This window comes from Toxotes jaculatrix, chromosome 1 (assembly GCF_017976425.1).
Source record: "Toxotes jaculatrix isolate fToxJac2 chromosome 1, fToxJac2.pri, whole genome shotgun sequence".
NCBI lineage: Eukaryota > Metazoa > Chordata > Actinopteri > Toxotidae > Toxotes > Toxotes jaculatrix.
Window position 1 is genome coordinate 10,692,793 of NC_054394.1, and position 21,973 is coordinate 10,714,765.

At 42.2% G+C, this 21,973-nt stretch overlaps 1 protein-coding gene across 5 annotated transcripts in view; it reads left to right on the top strand.

The window, feature by feature from the left end:
- cd276 (CD276 molecule) overlaps positions 1–21,973 on the top strand; it is a 61,811-nt gene that overhangs the window by 11,346 nt on the left and 28,492 nt on the right. For all 5 annotated transcript variants that reach the window (XR_005894278.1, XR_005894277.1, XR_005894279.1 and 2 more), the window contains exons 3-4: positions 6,055–6,405; positions 8,561–8,857. Coding sequence is in view for 2 of the 5 variants with exons in the window: in XM_041041749.1 (XP_040897683.1) it covers positions 6,055–6,405; positions 8,561–8,857 (648 nt within the window). In the remaining 3 variants the exon portion in view is untranslated. The remainder of the gene's footprint in view (positions 1–6,054; positions 6,406–8,560; positions 8,858–21,973) is intronic.

A 21,973-nucleotide genomic window follows, 5' to 3' on the forward strand; every position in this document is an offset into this window, starting at 1 on the left:
TGTGTATGTGTGACTGTTGCTGGTCATGCTTATGGAAACCTCTCTGCTCCAGAGCAGCTTTGTAACAGCGTCTCCATTGTAGTGTCAGTGTACCTCGTGTCCAATTCTTCAGACAGAGTGTTGCTGTGGAGCTGTCAGCAGTCATACAGGTGTGGAATATCAATGTGTTTTCTGGCCTTTGCGTGTCTGTTTCGGTTTGAAATTGTGTGTGTGTGTGTGTTATTTTGGGTGGGACTGGATTGTATTGATACCAATACTTTTGAAACTGCTTATTGACATGATTTTTTGATACTTGTGCTTTTTACCTTATAGTGCTAAGGGAGACTGAGGTAGAGATCCATTGTAATACATTTCTACTGATCTCTTGTTATTGCTTCTACACAATAGATCTTGTGCAAAGCCATTCCTCTCTTCTTCTTAAGTCAATAAATGTCAGGAGTAATGAAATAACCATCATTTTGAAAATCAGACTGGCACTCATACAGAACTGATCATTTCTGGTATCAGCGTGATTGATTTTTGGAGTATTTTCCTCCCAGAAGGGACACGCTGATAGAATTTTGCAATGATCAACAGTTTGATACAGCTCCCAACCACTGGAGTATGCTGCGGCTCAGGCTGTGGACTCGTGTCTATGGATATAAATTAAGGATGATCAAAAGAGTGATTACAGCCTCTGAGAAAGACATAGCTTTGCAATTTTGCAGTTTTTCTCAAGTTCTCACTGTTAAATTGGTTTAATTTGAGTATCAAACCCTCTCTTTGTAGATGGGAAATGTGTCTGTAGAAAGTTTGATTTAATTTCAGTTAATGGATTTTTCACGGTGGAAAAAAAAAAAAAAAAAGCAACAAGTGACCATAAAAACTCTTGCAGCATTATCCACTTGGTCTGCTGTCCATCTGTATCCTCAGTATGTTCCAAACAGTTTGCCAAAACCCAGCCAAACGCACAATTTCCATTTCAGTCCCTGGCAAGTTGTATTCCACGACAATAGTTAGATACTAGATACCGACAGATCGAGATAGATGTAATGATATTCTGTAGATAATAGCTACTCCCTTGCTCATCATCTAAACTGCTGTTGATCTCTGTGTCTGTCTGAGATTGGTAGTGATATAACAGTACACATTGCATTCACATGCCTACGTCAGCCATTTGTTGACTGACTTCTTGGGCTGCAGAATAAGACGTAAAAATAAAAATCTGTGTGAAATTAGTAAATAGGATGAAACTTTCTGTGTAGGCTGTTGGGCCACACATTTGTGTGTATGCAGTGTTTGTGAGTGAGTGGATGAGTGACAGAAAGAAAGTGAGGGAAGGACAAGTTTCCAGTTAACATTCCACACTTGGCTTTTGTTTTGATAGTGTTACTTACAATATTGCAAATTGTGGCTGCATCAGCAGCATTTGGTTTGTTACTTTGATGTTCTGTAAATTCAGCTTTTAGCTGGGCGCTTGCTTTTGTGTTCCATATATTGGCAGATATAAGTCTACGGTTCAATTTGGTTAATATTTGCTGACGTTCTGTTTGTTTATTTCTGTCTTTGTCTTGCATGGTATCCTTTTGCAGCACAAACTCAGCTATAAGTCTGACTTATAGTCTTGTCAATTTAACAAAGTGTAAAGCTGCCAGAAACCCAAAATACAAGATAAATGACACTGCATATACAAATTATAGAAAAATTTTATGAAATTGTACTAATATTTTCATTAATAATTACTCAGCATATTACTGTAGAACAGAAAGAAATAAAAGTATAACATAGTGTACAGTACATTTACTGCACATGTAAAGTGATTTTATACAGACGAAATCTTGTGCCTTTTTCAGCCTGTCAATCACTGAAAATTTTTATAATTCAATGTTTTAAAAATGTATTTAAAAAGAAAAAACATTGATTGTCCACAGACATAAATAAGAGTCGTAATAAGTGTCTAAAAGCACCATGTTGACTCTTTCGACTGGTTTTCTTACCTTTTCTCTACATCATGAATAAATAAAGTTATGTTACTATGAATGAAATATATTCTGTGTATTCACCAATGAATAAGCAGACCTCAGAGGAATTTGATTAGTTTAATTAATGGCCTTGTGTTCCAATAAATCATGCCACAATCCCAGTGCCCTGTTATCACATTTAAATGGAATGAAGCCATTATTATATTACTTTACACCTGTAGTTTTCTCACTGTGATGTGTTACTATATATGCCTTGAACACCAGTTGTAGCTTATTGTTAATGTTCTTGTTAAAGATGCACTGACGTCTCCTCATTTTGAAGCGTGCCTTGCTTTGTATCATGCCCACATTTATCCAGGATTATGCTAACGCTGTGATGCTGCACGGTGAATGTTGTTCTTATAGTAATATAGTGAATATCTGAGGTACACAAAAGTAAGTAATGTGTCCAAAAATAAATGTAATCTGAAATAGATTATATTTGATATTTGAAAAGGGATCCACCTGTTAAAACGATGCCCCCCGCCTCCCACCCCCGCCCCCAGCCCCCAGCAGTGCTTTTATTCTTTCTCTCAATTAAGTTTGAGTTTGTTTTATTGTAAAACCAACACAGGTATGATTCATTTAACTTAGTGTGGACATCACAATCAGATGTAAGCTTGACTGACTGGTGAGGCCTGATTTCATCTCAGTCCACTTATCTGATTTTCTGCACATACTGTATCTGTAAGTGTGTGTGGATGTGTGCACGCGCGCTCGCCTATCTGTATCTGCCAGGGGAATGTGAGATATCACTGGATTTTATTTACCAACAGCCTCACGCGTCACCCTGCATGTGCCCTTCCTATAAAAGCTGTGATCCTCCTATTTGCTGTCTGCTTGCATCCCACGCTGTCTCAGTCTCACACTCAGCCTCCGTACTCACTGTGTGCCTAGCGTCGGTTCACTATTTGAAAAACACGGGGTTGAAGCAAATGCTCCAGCACCAATGCCTTGCACACCTGAGGAGAGCAGGACGGAAGGAGGTGTTGATAGTGACAAGGTGGTGGGTAGTCTTGACAGTAGAGTAGTGGAGAGCAGTATGAAGATCACTTGCAGCCTTTTCTAGCCAGCCTTGTGCCTCACTGCTAAGCGGGGGCCCGTTGCCAGCGCTCGCAAAGACTGTAATGAGTTTATTTCATGTCGGCTGTGAAAGTGCCCGTCTCTGTCTCGCGGGCACTCAAACAGAGCTGAGGCCCATAAACACAAAGTGCAGTGTGTAAATCCCCACAGTCTGACGTCTCCCAGCCTGCCCTCTATGGCTTCTGAGCACCTCTTTATCGAGAGGGAGAAGGGAGAGGCGAGGTCCCCACTTACCCCCTGAGAGGACACCGTGGGCCTGGCTACAAGGCGCAGCCCAGCCCTATCACCAAAGACCACTTATGTTCTAATCTTTAACGTCTACTACTTACACTTGTCTCTTTGGAGAATACAGGTTTTTTTTTTTTATGTCAGGAGCAGACCTGAGGAGAGAGGATCAAACAGTCAGCTACTGTACAGAACGTGGTGTTTTGTTGTAAGCAGCACCGGATCAAAGTGTGTGCAGTGATTCGCTTTGCCTCATGGAATTTCACCTCTGATGAGTAGGACATCAGATGTGCGTTTTCCATGACGTCAGCCAGCACAGCTTGCCCTCCTCTCCTGTCCAGTCCCCTCCCCTCGATGCAATGCAAAATGCTCCCCTTGTGTTCTCTCTAACAAGAGCAGGTCGGTGTCTCCGCACAAGGTCCCCGTGTAGAGCTGCATCCTCCCAGGGCCTTGGAGCGAGAGTCAGGTCACCGGTTAAAGAAGCAGTGAGTGAAAGATGTACAGTGAGGCAGAGATGTAGAATGAGAAAGGGGAGTTTCTATCTCTGTCTCCTCTCTGACATGGCTTTGGTCCGTGTTGAGGGATTAGTGTGTGAGGCTCAACCGCAGACTCTTCCTTGGCTTGTTTCCAGATATTATCTTTAGGTGTGAGCTCGACGCTGGCCTGCCTTTCTCTCTCGTCTGCTTTCCCTCTTTCCCACCCCCCTTCCCGTATGAACTCAGTGGTGTGAGTCATCCCAGGCTGCTCGGGGAGTGATTTAATTGCTCTCTCTCCTCCTCCTTCAACATGCACGTCTCGGAGAGGGCTGTCACTGACCCTCCACTCCTACAAAAAGCATCAACGACCTATTCATTACCGTAAAGGTTGTGCCGCCTCCAAAGACAGCCAAAATACACTCTCCAGAAATTTGCTCGGTTATCCCTACTGAAATGTGGCACAATACCGCCCGCCTTTGCCATGCTTTGCCCCTGATAACTCCTCTGTATTGTTTGCCATGCTGGTTCTGTCCTGGGTGATTGTGGGTGACGGAAAACCCCCCACTGCAACAGCAGAGTGGAGCAGCGTTTGTAATCACAGTAAAGGCAAAAAAACACCCTCTCCCATTTTCACCATGGCCGTCAGAGAAGGGTTGTGTGTCTGGCACTTGGTTGGTATGGAGACTTTGATTTGCTCCAGGTCAGAATTTGTAAAGCCAACCCATGAACACATGACAAATGAATAGCTGGAAAATATTTTAACTCATTATTCATCTTTTTTTTTTTTTTTTTTTAGTGTCCATTACTTGTATGCAAGTATTTAATTACTGTGATCCAGAAAAACTTCTTATCACTCTGTGAGTCCTTCATGAGTAATTCAGGCCCCTACACTGAGGTTAAGAACCACACAGAGAGAGTTTAGTGAATTGGCAGCAATCTGTGCATTTCTCTGTCCCATTGCTCTGCAGTTGTGAGCTTAGGCAGTAGGTGGCACTGTTCCTACAGAGGAGCAGTTCAGTGGGGGTGTGATGTGGAGAAGCTACCTTGCTGGGATTGGCTGAATATGATTGAAAATAGGTCTGCCTCGACTTAGCAATACCCATCCATATATGAACCCTCTCAGATGAAAGACTTGTTTGTTGTTAATAGGGGAAGTAATTATTGCACCTCTGCAGCCGTCAAATCTCCTTCACAGCGAAGTGTTTCAACACTGATGTTAGCTGTGTGATAGACAGAGCTAAAAAAGGGGCAAGGAGGCTAAAATGCCACTGTGATTATAACAATTAGAGAGGCTGAGCATGAAGTAGAGTGTATTGCTCTAGGGGCAGAGTGTTGTTGTTTTTTTTTTTCCTCCCCTGTGATGCTGATGAGTGTCTCAGAGTTGTATAACAGCAGACAGGGATCAATGGAGAATGCTGACTCTTGAGAATACTATGGATGTACTCTGGACTGCCTGAGATGGCTACTAATCCAGAATGATTATGCCGTGTATTCTTTGCTCTTGGCCTTGTCTAGACAAACAATACACACAGACACACACGCACATACACACACACGCATTTGCACAGACGCACTGAAAAATCAGGAGCATTTGAGTACGAGCGTCACACTCAAGAGTTTTGCTGCAGTTATCCCCCCCCCCACAGCAGATTTTTTTAGATTTAACTAAAGCTGTACAGATGTTGTTGCTTCCATCTCTGAGTTTCAGTGCACTGAGCCATCGCCAGGAGGCAAAGCCTATAGGAACACAAACAAAGTCCTAATGCTTACCTCCAGATCCCTCCTCTTCTTCCCTCTCGCCTTCATCCCGACTCACCCGCTGCCTGCTACCATGCTGCACAAACAAAGTGGATGTTTCAGAAGCAGTAACAGCATATATTTCTAAATGCTGCATTGATTTTTTTTTTCTTTCTTTCAAAGACGTTCAGATTTGAGTAGGTGCCAGTCTGTCACATTTGAACCAAGCACACTGAATTAATGCTGTGATTCAGTGAATACTGTATGTTTATACAAAATATACCTTGGCCAAATAGCATTTACTAATATTTTTGATTGTCTATTGTAGACGACATGGGTGACACAGCGAAGGCTTCTGAGTTTAGATTATTGTAAGAAAGATTTTGCAAATTCATTTAATGTATTTTCTTGTGTTTTACATCCTCAAACATACAACAAAATACCAGTTGATTAAACACAATTGCAATTTTTTCACTTCAAGGCTGCTTTCTATTTATTGACATCTCTCATTTGTGCCAACTTCTCTCTCATAGCTGTGATGGAAGTGCAAGTCCCGGAGCAGCCAGTGGTGGCGCTGCACGGCAGGGACACAATACTCAACTGCTCCTTCACCCACGCCAGCCCCTTCAACCTGTCTGATCTGAGCGTCTTCTGGCAGCTGACAGACACCAAACGCAATGTGCACGGGTACTGGGAGGGACGCGACCAGCTGGCGGACCAAGCCGAGAGGTTCGCCAACCGTACCAGCCTGTTCCCCGCCCAGCTGGGCCTGGGCAACGCATCGCTCCTGCTGAGCAGGGTGGTGGTGGCTGATGAAGGCAGCTACACCTGCTTCGTCAGGGTGCAAGACTATAGCAGTGCTGCTTTGCTGCTGCAGGTGGCCGGTGAGTCAAGCTGTGACGCCCATGACACGTGTAGAAACAAACAGATGAACATGCACATGGACTGCTACGGCCAGTGGCATGCAGAAAACAGTGAGACACATACACATAAAAACAAACACACTGCCTTAAGCAGTGACAGGGCTGCAAATTAGCTCCAGCTACAGCTCCTATATACAGTGAATTACATCAGATGCATTGTTTTTCCCTTTGTAGTTATGTTTGTCTACTGTTTTCAGTTAAATGAGCAAACAAACAATATTTACATTACTTCACATTAGTATTCAGAATTCACTTGAATTCATTTTCAAAATTGATGATTCAAGTGAAAACGTCAAGGAAAAACGCAACCTCAGGCTCACGATTTCTCACACCTCAACGTGTTGTTTTTCAAAACAAATTTTCAAAAAAATTCTGACATTTTATAGATTTAATGATGGATTGCAGAATAGGAAACTTAGTTGCAGACCTAAATGTATGTATTTTTTTTTTTTTTCTATTTTTTTTTTTTCAAATAGGTAAATTTAGCATTGCACTTAGATGAGGCTGAATCCTATGAATTCCCCACTATGTAGCCTTTTCCTCAGGCTAAATAGTATTCCTAACGGTGTTTAAACTGATCTGCATGTGTAAAGTTGGTGCAGTGTTCCCCTATAGGTTCATCATGTTAGAGTGAGAGAACATGTTTGTATTAAATTTCCCAAAAACTAAACAAAAGGCAAATTTTTTTAAGGGTTCATTCTGTACAATATGTTCAATATGATGAGTAGATAATGGCTAAATGCTGTTTCATTCGCTAGTGTTTGCACCGTAGCTTCACTTTACACTTTGAATTGATTGTGTTGAAAGCGATTTGACCCCAGTGCTTATACCCACATATACGCTAATGGTATGCAATAAAATGTGTTGTACATCTGCTAATGTAGACTGTGAGTTAGGATCATTTCTTCTCACAAGACGTAAACAGGTGATAAACAGTTTCCTCGGGGCTGCTGAGCAGTGTTTTTGGTCAATAAGCGCTGATTGTGGTCTCTGTCATGGTCAATATCTGCTGACTTTGATTATTAGCTGTTGCTACGGTCAATCACCCATCGCTAACATCTTCTCTGCTGTGTGACTATATTGCCCACCTTCACAGCTGAGAGCCTTTTATTTATTTATAATGATACTGTGTGCCTTTCCTTCCTTCTCACATTTCTATATCTGTTGTGAGATTGTTTCTGTATTCTCCAAGGATGGATGTGCATTAGGCGGTGTTAATGAATAACATTTTTTTTTTTTTCTCCTGGCCTGGGAGAGGGAAAACAATGTCTCCAGCAGTGACAAATTGGCTCCATTTTATGCATTAGATTTATAGATGTTCTATTTTTAGCCAGCGTTTACAGTTAACTTTGTAGACTTCCTTCATGCTGTGCTGGAAGACAATGAAAGCAGCCCCTCGATGGAAATCTGCCTGTCAGTCAAATGGACAGTTGGGGAAGTTAGTCTGTACCACGCTAAACCTGTCTTTATGTTGAGCTTCCACATTTCAGAAAGCAGCTCAGACAAACTTATTTCATCTGGCCCTCGGCTCCACCCCGTTGTTTGCTGTGCAGTGATTGGCTCTGGGAATACAGCAGCCCCTTTCTCCGCCACCTCTGTACTCGTGTTCTACCTCAAGGGATTGGAGAAGCGTGTTGTCAGCCTCACCGCTCACCTCCACCCCTCTATGCTCTTTTCCATGCCACAGGCTGAGCCGTCCCAAATCTCTGAGCTTGCCAGTTTTCTACCCAGACCTGTCCACCTCCGCCTCCTGGCTGGCGCTGTATTTCCTTTCTGGGAGTGGCTCAGTGCTTTGGCTCTCTAGAGAGAGCGGCGGTAGAGTGTAGGGATGCAGCATCAGGATGTGCCACAGATGCTGTCTGTGTCTGTGGGATCATAAGCACTGTGTTATGCTAAGCTCCCTAAATATAATTAAGAATTTAATGGGAATCATGTCAAACAGTTCCCAGGGTGACTCTCGCTGCTGAGAATCTAACTAAATTCAGTATGTATCTGCTTCTCCCCTATCTTCTCCCCTTTCTCACCCTCTCCTACCTCATTTTCTCTTCCCTCCTCTCTTGAATCTTCACCCACCCCTCTCCTCTTCTTTCTGTGTGCAAACTCCTCTTTCTCTCAGCCCCTTATTCCAAGCCTGTGGTGACTTTAGAGCCTGAATCCAACCTGCGGCCAGGTGATGAGGTGGCCCTGACTTGTGTGGCCTACGGTGGTTTTCCTGAGGCTGGCGTGATATGGCAGGATGGGGGCGGGCGCAACCTGACGGACAATATCACCACTTCATTGGTAGCCAATGAGGAAGGGCTGTTTGCCATAACCAGCGTGCTGACAGTCGTGCTGGAGCCCAATAGTACCTACAGCTGCCGACTGATCAACCCGTTACTGGGCGAGGAGGGCTACGCCTTTGTAACAATCACAGGTGGGTGTTCGTCTTCCATCTCGTCACCTCCTTTCTAGTGCAAAGTAAACAAGCTAATATTCACTGGCTTCCCGCAGTGTTTGAATGTTACCAGCGCAGACTAATCTTGTTTTCAGTCATGCATACGCAGAGTTTCTTATTAAAGTCCTGCATGCTTTTGTGAATCAATCTTGTCATTTGAATTTTATGCTGTACAGACTCAACTTTTTTTCTTTGTCTTTCTATGTATCCTGCTTAGAGTAACACCTCACCTCCAAAGGCATGAATGAGGAATAATGAAATGTCCAATTATGGTCCAATAAGAATAACCCATCAGTTTTTGTGCATCGTTAAATGAGTTCAGTGGGTGATTATTTCCCTGAGGATAGTCAAATAACTATTCATCATACATTTTAAAAGGCAATACAGTATTAAGAGATTGTTCAAGGTGGAGTGATTGGTCTCTTATTGGCTGCCTGCAGGAAGTGTTTGCTAACCAAGAAGTAGATTGATATGTTGGCCTTTCTCTGATTGTTTGATGTAATCTTGAGCTGGGTGTGTGACAGTACCTGTGTGATAGGGCTAATGGTCTCCTCAAACCAACCACCGCCCACGTCCCCCTGGCCCTGCTGGTGTACTCTATGTGTTAAGTGCAAGGAGAGTGCTGTGTAAGGTGGGCCAAGGCTGGGTCTCTAATGGGAGCAGCACTGTGTAAAATGGCTCATAAATAAGTAGAGGTGGCCCGAGCCTGCTCTCTGGGCTGGAGCTGGTGCTGGAGCTGGGGCTGTTGAGGCGGAGGTCGAGGCAGAGGTCAGGGAGTGCTGCTCCACTGGGCTGGGAAATGACTGTGCTGTCTGGAAACAGGATGGCCGATTGGCAGGGCTGGCTTGCTGGATGGCTGAGGGAGGGTGGCCTTTCTAACGGTTTGGTTGGCCACTTTCAAAACAGCACAGATAAGCGGTCAGACGGACCATTGGGGGAGTGGAAAGGTATTAAACACATGGTAGGAATGAAATACGACTGTGAGTTAACACTGTTAAAGTAGTCTGTGGGTGCCATTACCCTTCTCCCTTTGCTGGACCGATTCACAATTTCAGGTTTGGTTGGAACAGATATGATCGTTTTATTACCTTTCATGTTTTCTTTTTTTTTTTGTCTCCTCTACTTCCCCTCTGCAAATGAGATTCTCATTTTGAAAAAAAAAATGATTGAGTTGTCTGGATTGGTCATTTAAATTGTCATGCATTTTTATCTTGGAGGTGATGTGAAACTGTGACAATGACATTTCGATTTATTTCCTCTTCTGTTCTTCAATACCACTGAGTTCAAAACCATACATTTAAAACCAAACCTTTTAACTCTACAGGTTGGTTCCCTGGTGTGAATGTGGAAATTTGACCATTTCAACAGTGGCGGTGACTCGCCTTCGGTATAGAGCTTGTGGACTTTTAGCTAGCAACATCACTGACAGTCCTCTTTGAGTTTTAACTGAGGCCTGTTGTTGCCACCTCACTGAGTTTGTGCCCTCTGCTGGTGCCATTTGAATTAACACTTTGTTATCTGTAGATTTCATTCCTTCTCTTGTTATTGCAATAGGTTGCATTAGCACAAAATTGGACGGCACAAGCCCGCCCAGGTGCACCCTTGATTGCACATCTTCCACAGATTGAAAGAGAGACAGCAAAAGAAGAAAATCCACAAATAAACTGAGTAAAATCCTTAATTAAAACGGTGACGATCGGGATTATTAGCGACTGGGTGTACATGAATAAGAGTAATTTCTCAGTAGGAGCACCAGCACAGCTTGATGATGGCCCAAGTTTTTGGTAAACACACAGAAGATTTACAGTATTTTTGTGTGCCGCGATACAAGGAGGCTTGTTTGAAATGAAAATGTATTTGCATTTGTTTACAACAGCTGGTGTGTGCTTAACAGCTTTTGTAATTAATTTTGACCTAGCAGAACTCTTCTGCTGGAGTAGCAGAGTGTGGAGTGTACTGAGCGTCAGTTGATATAGCAAACACACACTTGCTTGCTGTATACACATACTGCACACCACACTCAGGCAGTGGAGAATCCTATTATAAGAATGGGTGAAATCTGCTTAAAATTCTAAATGGACGATGAGAGTGGGAAAAAAAACAGAGTAAGAAATAGGAGAGTAAGAAAAGAGAGAGAGATGAGGGGGTTTGGGCGTGGGTGGTGGTGGTGGGGGGGCGGGGGGCGAAAGTGAACAAGCATGTTAAAATTTCACACTCTCCCCAATCTCTGATTGAAAAATTACAATAGTAATACAAATCTCCCCCAGGCAGAACAGGAGTTTGACAAGGTTAATTTTGAGAAAATGAACCCTTTACCCACACTGTGCAGAGCACTATGTGGGCTGGCATGAGCTGCACTTTGAGAGTCTGTGTTAAGCCATCCATGTTAATCTTACCTCTTTTATCGTCACCACCAATTTAACTACCTCACCAGAAACATCCCGACTGTCAACAACATACGCACACGGCACATGCACACTGTTATCAGACATCTTGGAGACGGTTATTTTTGTAAACACGCCCTGCGGAGTGCTGGTCAGTGTTTCAGCTCAGCTCTGGAATAGGCAGTGTTTTTGTGTTGCTGGGATATTGATATATTTTGCAGAGAGCAGCAAAGCTTGGTTGCAGGGAGACCCATAGGAACAGCTGGTATTAATGAACAGTCGAATGATGGAAAGGAGCAGCTTCAGTCCTCAAATGAACCGTGGCCTGTCTGCTTGCCTGGCCAGTGTGCTTGTGTACCAACCCCCCCTTCCTCCTCCTCCTCCACCTCCTCCTCTTCCTCCTCCTCCACCGCCTGTCTTGATGGCTTGCACTGTCTCATACTCTCAGCTTATTCTGACCACTTTGTTCTCCTAAAAAAAAAAAATGTTTTTGGAGTTTTGGGGGATCAAGAGTCAATATCCTATCATTTTTTTACTGATCCTTTTCTGAATGCGGAGCTTTAGCAATGTATCCCATCTACTGGAGCTGTGTGATTGCGGTGTGTTGTCTGATGGCAGGGTTTCAGGGCCTGTCACTGAACACCCCCTCCAGCACCACCCCCACTCCGTCTGCTTGCTCTCTCTCAATGAGGATGGCGCCATTTCCCCGGCATCACTCTGCTGGCACAGCATTTACAGTGAACAGTGTGCGGATGGAGATAGATAGAGTGGGGAAAAGAAGGAGATAGAGAGATGAGGCAGGAAGATAGAGAGAGGGAGCTAGCGAGACAGGGTTAGGAGGGGTGAGAAGTGGATGACAGGAAGCAAGATGGAGACGAAAACGTTTGCTGAGCTCAGAGTTGTGGCACTACGGCCTGACAGGCAGGAGATGAACTCGCTGACGGGGAGGGAGATCACCCCACGTGGTGCAGAAGACTTTCTGCTGAATTTTACTATCTAGCTGGCATTCTCTGGCTTTCACTGGGCAGCACACAGGCTCAGTGGTTAGCACTGTTGCTTCACAGTAAGAGGATCCCAGATTTTCCTCCCATTCTCAGTCCTGTCTGTGTGGCGTTGGCATGCTTTCCCCCATGTTTGTGTGGGTTTCGAGCACATGCTCGTCATTTCCTCACCCATTCTAAAGGCATACAAGTTTTAGAAAGTCCAAATTGCCTTCATTTATGAAGCTTGACTGTTTAAAAGTATGACTGTATTTGTTAGTTCACAAGACCAGATGTTTGCTAAGATACAGGATAAATTAATTTAATGGAATTATTTAAGAATGTCTTTTGTCTTTTTTTCATCTATGCATTCTTTTTAATTGTCCACACTTGGTTCGCCCATTACCCACAATGCAACTTCAGTGGCAACAGTTCTGTCGGTGATTTGGGTATGCTATGCTTGTAGTGGCTAACATAGCCTCTAGCCACTGGCCTCAAACAGAAATGGGGAGCAGGCTACAGAGGTCTGGTAAACCAACTTATTTCTAACTCCACACTCCCAGTTTTTTTTTTTTTTTTTTTTTTTCATTTTAGGACTATCAGACTTCACACAGCTCTTCACACTTCACAAAGCCTGTAAACAGACTTTCACGTGTTACATCAGTGGAGTTCCCCTTTAAAACAATACTCACATGTCCATGTTGGGAAATGATCTTTTCATGGCTGGTATGGACCAAAGAGATGATTGCAGGGGCCAGAAACTAACAAATAAATCTTGTTAGGACCCCCCTCCTTCCCTCTGTAGAGAAAGGACACATGAGGACACTCAGAAAAGTTTAAACTCTGTACTCTTTCCAATATTTAGCAGAAAACATACTCCAGTCAACAAATCCTTTACATTTTGCAGGTTAAAAATATAAAGTAAAACTTCAAACAAACCCACACAAACATTATCAGAAACTAAAGAAAACATTGCAGAACATTGCACTGCATTGTTAGAATTGCAGAAGCTATTACTTTCTTTGCCTGTAGATGGCGACGTCCAAGAGCCGGCATCTGCAAGTCTTTAAACTGCTGGTGTGTTTTTTTCTCGGACTGAATGAAATTGTCTGGGTGTTGTTTTATTTTCTGTGCATCAACAACACTTTTCTGTCAAATGGTTTTTTAACCAGCTGTCATGGGCCCTCACACAGCCCTTCTTTGCAGCTAGTATTAATCTCCGTTGAATCTACTTGAGTCCACACTCTCTAAAGGACTTGCCAACTCAAGTCAACTTCAAGTAAGGCCCCTGTGCAGGAATACACGTGGTCGCTCATTCCACGTTAATTTCCTTGTGCAGGAATAAACATAATTGCTGAGAAGTGCACTTTACTTTTCAGCCATGTCTTCTAGTTACATTCACTCGCACATTTCCTCAGTTTACAGACAGATGCTTCTAGTTTCCTTCAGAGAGTCTTTTCTGAGCTGACTTATTCACCTCCAGGTACAACACTGTTTTTGTGGGGCATATTTCCCCAAGGGGAATGTTTGTTATGGCACCATTGTGAAGCACATGCGTGCTAAACCAACCTTCGCTGGATAAATCAAGGTTAAAAAACATCTCTAATTGCTATATAAACATTGACCTTTATCTTGGAGATGGAATCTAGCACAGGTGCTAATGGTAGGTGGTCTGCGTGAGAGCATTAAGCTATTCATTACGCAGTTTTTTTCTTGTCTTCATCAGATGTGTGTCAGCTTGTTTCTTTCCCCTTTTACATGTCTATGTTATTATGTCTTCAGAGCTTGATCCTGACAGCACGTTGCCTTCTAAATAGCTACCTGCCGCGCTTACTCAAGCCATGAAGTGCTCATTCCAATAATGTTTCTAAGAAGTCCCTCAGTGAATGTCCCTGTCCCTCAGTGTTTTCTCTGAATGTTGTCTAATACATTGTGTCCTTTCAACAGAATCCCTGAAAATGTTGTGCGGCAGTTTGAAACATTTTTATGTCTTAAATCAGAGTAAAAGCATGTTACTCTGATTTAACAGGAAAAAATGCAGAGGTTCAAAGGTTCTCTCATTAGAGCAACTGATTTGGTGAAATTGCAGTAATTGCAGTTATTCTTGAAATATTTTACAAGCATGTTTGTCCTTTTCTCTGGTTGGGATCTTCTATCAAAAGCTCCATCAATCAACTTTGGGGTTAATATGTTGCCCAGAATCATGTTTTTGGCTTCCAGCTTCTGTAACAAACCACCGTGCCTGTCCTTGTTCTCTACTGAATGAGGACTAATTTAAATGCAATTAACAGAGCCTTCGGAGAAGCAGAAAACAGCAGTATAAATGAATTTGTTGTCAGTAGAGCAGCAAGCAGGCAACTTTCCCGACGGAGTGCTGTATTAATTAGTGTCCAGTGCACAAACAGGCTTTCTTTCTCTTGCTGAATGCGTGCTCTGTCTTATCAGGAACCCAGCCAGGGAAAACAACCGAATAGACAGATGAAGTAATGTAGGCAATCTAAAATAAATTCAGGTAGGCAGCAATAGCACCATTGTAAGCACATTAATTCCTATCAGGATTATTAACTGGGGCCACTTGCCGCTGTCAGTACTCTAAGACATTTGAACGTCCTCTTCTGGACCTTCAGTATAGGAAATTTTATCCCTGTATTATGGCCTGGGCAAAGTTATTTGTCATGCTCCCGGTCTTACTGTTAGTGGCTCTGAGGGATTGTTGGGTTGGATTCAGTTGTGGGCAGTTTCTGGTCTGTGTGCTGCTCTTTTAGAACGGTACAATCAGAAAGATAAAATGAGCTCCTCTCTTTTGTGCTGGGATTTATTCTCCCTTTATTCTAGCCTCCTCTCTGCCGCCTTGACTTTTTAGCGTTAAAGGCTTTTTTGCAACGTTCGGGTGTCAGATTTTTTCAATTAAAAGATGCATTGATATCATATTTTCTCCTGAACAGTGAGTATTTCTTTTTGCTATATGTTTGCTCTGTAAGAAAAGGTCATCAGTCTGTGTGTGAGCTTGCAGAGTATATACATATTTGTATTAATGCCTACATTTTCTTTATGTCTACATGCACACACCTTGAGTTTATTCCTGTCTCCTGGGCGTGATCAAAAACAGTGTCTGTCTTTGCTCCAAAACCATCATATCATGGCACACCCCCCCACCACCTTCCCACAAACAGCAGTCTGACATCTTTATGTCTGTCCCCGGCCTGGTAGAAACCTGTCTCTCTGTGTCCTCCCTGGCTTTCCTTTTCAGGACACTGTATTTATGATGGCAGTAAATGCACAAAAGCCCTCTTTTGTTATTGATCGGGTTCATTTTGATTTGGACTCACAGCAAGGACTATCATTGGGACCGATGGGGCCCTGCAGTGTACATTTCACACAGCTCCCTCTAAATCCTGTAAGAGGGATTGGTTTCGGGAGGTCTGGCATCAGTCTTGGCTTCATGATATGAAATCATATTAGTTTCAGCTTTTCAGATTCACTGGGAGAATAGCCACCAACAAATGGCTGGGCACGCCTTCAAAGTTTGGTTATTTAATTATTCAGCCCGTTTATTTGATGTTTAAACTCTGCACCTGATAACACCATGAATTATTGTCCTGCAAAGGATGTTTGCAACCTCAGTAAATTGCTTTGTTCTGTGCATGCAAACAGTCCAAATTAGTGGCTGGCTACACACAAAGAGCATTGTCTAGTGCTATAATGTGTTTTCAATTAGGAGGCGTTGAGAGATTTAGCTTATTCTCGGGATAGGTGGCTCTTTTCTTCGATAGCTCTAGAGACCAGTAATTGATTACCAAGTGTGAAATGGAAGTTAAGAACGGACTGAGTGTGGCTGTGTCCCAGAGGAGAGGAGTTTCGAGCGGGTGTAGTGCTCAACTCGTTCACCTCCCTCTGCATATGACAGCTTGACTTGAAAATACGTAAGCACTCATTGACTCGCTGCGTGATAAGAAATGCACCTATTACTGAGCTCTTTATTTCAACCCCAGTGTCAAATATCACAGTAATGACTGTGATTAAGCCATGCTGCAGCCGTGGTCCTTATGATACCAGTTTGAATGGACAGCGGCTTGCAATGACTCACATCCCCTTCAGGTTGCATTAATGTCTTCCCGCAGGCACGGACTCCGTAGCCACGCCTGTCTCTCCGGAGCCTGACAACTTGCAGCTCATTACAGACAAACTGTCAACGAGGAAACAAACTCGCTCCTCTTACCTTATTAATATTGTCAACTGTGTTTAATTTCATCACTTGCCCTCCTCGTGTGTGTTGCCGCAGTAAGTGCAACCCTCTGTCAACGGCTGAGACAGCTCAGTGACCCACACCGCAAGAGTCTGTCATATCTATAATGTATCTCTCTCGATGCTTTCAGCCACTTATTCTACCAGATGAAGAGTGATGCCATTTGTAATGTCGGGTCATTTTCCTGATGTGGTTGTTAGAGGGGTTAAGCAATCCTCACAGTGTTGTACTGCTAAGAGTGTTTCAGAGAACTGCGGCCGTGTTGTGGAATCAAGAAATTCAGTTCAGCCAAGCTGAAGACGGATGTTTGGAAAGGGACTGGAAAGTGAAACAATTTAACAGATTTGCTGACAAACTAAATATTATTTAAAGGAATAATTTGACATTTTGGGAAATAAGCTTATTTGCTTTCTGTTGTAGAGTTAGATAACAGGATCGATGTGACTCTCATATCTGTCCATTAGATACACAATAAGGCCAAAGCCTGCAGCTGGTTAGCACAAAGACTGGAAACAAATTGCTAATGTGGCTTTGCCCTAAATCTGTATGAGAACACCTCTAAAGCTCACTAATTTACATGTTATATTTTGTGCTGGTAGGAATTGAAACTAACTACCTGTAACCTTATTTTAACCAGACAGAAATTTTCTCTCAGCAAGAGGGCAAAAATAAGCCTGTTTCCCAAAATGTATTCCCAAACATGTTCCTTGAATACATCATTAATACCATTTAACATCCATGGTCAGTCAAATATTAGCAATAAGATCCTTGATATGTAAAATGGAGATGGAGAAAACTGTCCAGATTTAATAAACGAACCCCACACATGTATCGCATGTTTTTTGCACTATGCACTCTCATTTTCAGTGACATTTCTCATTCAGGATCCCACAAATTTAATGTGTCATCGTAGGATGTGTATGCACTTGTTAAATAACAGAGCAGGAAGGCTCACAACTGATGTCCTTGGATTTCAATATTTCACTGCATCTCAATAGAGCCACGCGGCATAATGCGATGGCACTGTGGGCGCAATGATGTAAATGGTTATAGGTTTGAAATATGTGCTGCTTCAGCACAGTGATGACTTACATCCAGAGATGAAAGTAAGTGTGTCCTGTTTTGTATTGTGTATCACGAGAAGAATTAGTGCCGGTACTCCAAAGCAGGGAAAGAAGCTGTCAAGGTTACAGAGTAAAATAGGATTCAAGTTGTAATCCTGTACATTGTAAATCTGCCATTGATTCTGCAAGAATGTCTTAAATAATGCTACTCCCTGTATTTTCTTGTTATTTATCAAACATTTTAAGGCAAGGCACAGACAGCTTCAAAGACAACAGCGACGTGCGTCGTAATAGTGTCAAAATATGATAGAAAGGGAAGAAAAGAGGACAAAGTCAATTTTACATTTGCTCCAAGGTCTCTCTGTCATTTAGGTGTACTGGGGGCGACAGGGGTCTATTGTCTGTCTCACAAAAGAACAGTATAGAGTGTCAGGAATTAACTGCCGGGAGAGGTAATGATCATCCACAATGTAGTATGTGCGCCATTAAGCCGTATGCATTGCACACATTTGGACGCATCTGCCATCTCATGTACTTAAATGTGACTTAATCGCATCTCAGTGTTTTCAACTAGTTCAGACACTGAAATTGAAAACACACTGAAAAGTTTTGACTGTGGTTTTCCAGACATCCGTAGATTTAGAAAAACATTGTCTCAAAGTCATGGCCCAAGCGAAAGAGTCAGTTTTGTTTTTATTTACCCAGGAAATTCTTGCTTAGCATGCATGCTGTTTATAGCAGTGGCCTGGTTCACATTCTGACACCTGGGAACAGCCAGAGAGTCTCGTTCCTCCAGTCACTGAGCAGCTCCACAAGGTTTAATGCCTTGCTCAAGGACAGCTAAAAAAAAATAGCCAGTAGCCCTGAGGATTGTTCTCTGCCATGTAAACTTTTCAAAAAATGTGAAAATGATATTATTTGCTCATTTGTTTCATGCTTTCTTTCTTTCTTATGTCTCTCTCTCTACCTCTTTCCTTTTGCCCTTTTTCTGTATTTATCTATTCAAGACTTGCAGCCAGAAGGGCATAACAAGCAGAAATTACAATTTCTTTCTTTTTTTTTTTTTTTTTTTATCATTGTAAGACTTCCTTAGACTTTATCAGAACCCAGTTACATTGCTCTAAGCCCTCAGTAAATGTGAGGATAAATGTCCTTATTTGTGCATTAGCTAGCCTTATTTTAGTCATAATGTATTAGCTGTGTGGAGAGTTCTGCCCTTGTGGGACATTGGTTTGAACATATAGTCCCTGACTCCTCTCTCAGCCAGCGGCTGAGCATTTTCACAGGCTAAATAACTTTGCTACACACAAGTTGTGAGACTGTGATTAGCTATATTCCACTGAGAGAGAGATTTACAGAGTCATTTTTTCAGTCTGTCCAAGAGATCATATTTTAAAAGTGCTGGAAGGAGACAAAGTATATTTAAGCAATAAGCCATGAGAAGCTGTACTTGACAGTGATTTTGGAACAGCTTAGAGGCATTGTTAGGGACTCTTCTAAAGGGACTGTCAAAGCACAGCCCCAAGTAGCTTTTTGCTTTTGTAAAATGACTGCAATAAAGAAAGACTGTAAATGTACCATAAATGTTACATTTTAATGTAATTTCGCTACTAAATAATGATACTCTTACCAGTTTGTGTCGTGATTTTGGGATTATAAGCTATTTTACAAGAACATCAAGCCCAGTCAGTCAAAAGTTAGTGAAGAAACTTACTTGATTTAAAGTCAATAATTGACTAAAGAGGAGCTCTACGTATTGATCCAGCTGAGCCCTTAATGGACATGGTAAAGATGTTTTTAGTGTTTAAAAGCCTAAAATCTTTGAAATATCTACTTTAATCATTTCCTCTAACAATGGAACTTAAGTGCTTGCTCGGAGGCTGCTGCCATTTATTTAAGCTAGCAGTGAGTTAAGTGAATTCAGAAATGTCAGTGTGAAACAAAGCTTCTTTCCTCTAGCCAGATATGGTACAAGGCTAGTAACCTGTTTAGGTTAAAATTAGAAATAATAAAATGCAGTGCACATTGGCATCGAATCGCACAAACCATATGTGTGTTTTACCTTAAACTTTTCTTTGTTTAAGCAAGGCATTCTTCTCCCACCTGTCCCGTCTCCTCCCACCAACAAGCACATCACATTCTTAAAAAAGCTTTGAATATATGAATGTTTCTTTGAGCAGAGCCTCATGTTTGTCAAGATCTGCCCTTACCAACGTGAGGAATGTTGATCCTCAAATAAGACACCGTGTCCCTGCTGGCACCAGGGGTGTTATTCAGTAGCTGAACCTGACCTCTAAGAGCAGCACCTGTGTGTTTTCCACAGTGTTTGTATTTATTTGCATCCAGACTAAGCAAATAATTGTGTGAAGAGGTTTGGTTTTGTTCTTGAGATGAATGGCTAACAGGAATGACCTGCTCCAAAGTCTGGGGCCCGGCCGAGCTTGAGTGCTTTGAGGATATTCATCTGTCTCTCCAGTAACCACCAAAGACTGCAGCAGAGGAAAATGAGAAATGCTGTTTTATAATGAGAGCCCTAGGCAAAGACATACAGAGACATGTCTTTTAAAAAAAATCTGTCATTATATATTCTCCTAGTAATACTGCAGTGGGAGAAGCATACTAAAAACTTGCGCTCTTTGAAGAGGTCCAGGGAGTTTTTTAATGTTTCGGATAGAACTTGCGTTGCTTTGTTATGTAGGACTAAGCTTTTATCCTATCATTTTGTATTCTGAGATGTTATCATGTGAGCAGCAACTGTTCCTGTGGATCTGAACCATGGCACTAACACTTAAAAATTTGTTGATTACTTTTTGTAGTCTAACTGTAAGATGTTAGACAGAATCAACAGTGACTGTGAAAGGTTTTGCAGGAGATAAGACAATTTCATAACTAGAGTACAGTAGATGGGAGGGCTAAGCGCTAACAGCTCTATAGCAATCTAAAGGGGCAAAAAAAAAGCAACTGCAAAAGACTAAAAGCTAGTGCAACTACTGGGTGTGTTCCTGACTTAATGAACACTTGAGTGGATGGTTCAGTGAGTGTCATGTTAAAGTTCATATCCCGGATGATATTTCTCACCCACTTCGCACTATACTGATGCAACACAGGAGTTGTTTCAGCAATAGGTGTGCACTTCACAGACTAACTGCAGAGAGTTTCAAGCTGCAGTTTCCTCTTGGTGCAGTGAGCCATTGCTATAAGCACAATGGAGTTGTAGCTCATCCACCATGTTAGCATGGCTTTCCAGCAGTAAAAAGACGGACTGTTAGTCACTGAAGTATTCTGTGTATACTGAGCCCTGTTTATGCTTTTATTTATGGAATTTATCATGTACATAAAGTGATTTCCCACTATCAGCATGTAAATATACACAGTTTAAAGCTGCACTAAAGAGTATTTCTATATTGATAGTGGATTAAATTAATAAATGCAATGTGAAGGGACTTACATGTAGTAAAAAACAAAAAAACAGAAGTATGCAGTGACCCTCTTTTCTATGGAGCGTTTTAGTGTCCTTCAGCTCGTTGTTTTGATGCTGTAGTGTTTGGTTTTCAGCCTCACCACTCTCATTATTTCCAGCAGCGGCAGGCAGCTATTTTCAAAAAAAAAAAAAAGAAAGAAAAAAAAGCTCAGATAAACACACTGTATGCTACTTGACCAGCACTAAATGGCAGGCTGACAGCACTAGCAACTACCTTGTGATCAGTGAGGCATTTAGCAGCTAAAGAGCAAGATATTTCTCCCAGCAGCTGGTGGAGAAAAAGAAAAGAACTAAAAGGAGAGTGAATATTGGACTTAGATTTGTGCAGTGGACAGAAACACAACTGCTATTGAATGCTAATGTTTCTCTGCTGTCTGCTGGATGTGGATGTGTAGGTTCATCATCACCATCTGCTTTATAAGATGATGATGTGTCAGTGTTGTGTTTACAGCTTGTAAAAAAATCATTAATACTGCTTTAAGGGGAACACAAAGTAGCTCAATTATACAATCAGGTTTGGGTCTATTTGGCAGGATCAATGCATACCCTCTGTTTTAAATGGCTCTTTAGTCCTTTCATACCTATTTGTCCTTGTCGCTCTGCTCTTAGCTCCTCCACTTGGCATTATCCAGCAGCCAGATATTCTGTTGTGGTACTGATAGCTGTCACTAGTGATTCTCTCCTACACATCCTCAGCGTCTCACAGGCGCTTCTTGTTTAAAAGCCAATTAAAAATGTAGACAACACAATGTTGTAAACTGATTATTGCGCCCCAGTTCCGCCTGCATTGCAAAGATGGCCCAGTGAAGAGATGGAGCGACCAGAAAAAAGAAAAAAAAAAAAGAAAATCAATAGTCCACTCTGCCTCCAACATCTTAATGCCACTCTCGGTGGAGAGGGATGTGTGGAAGTGATGGAGTCTCTGTCAGTTACTAGACAT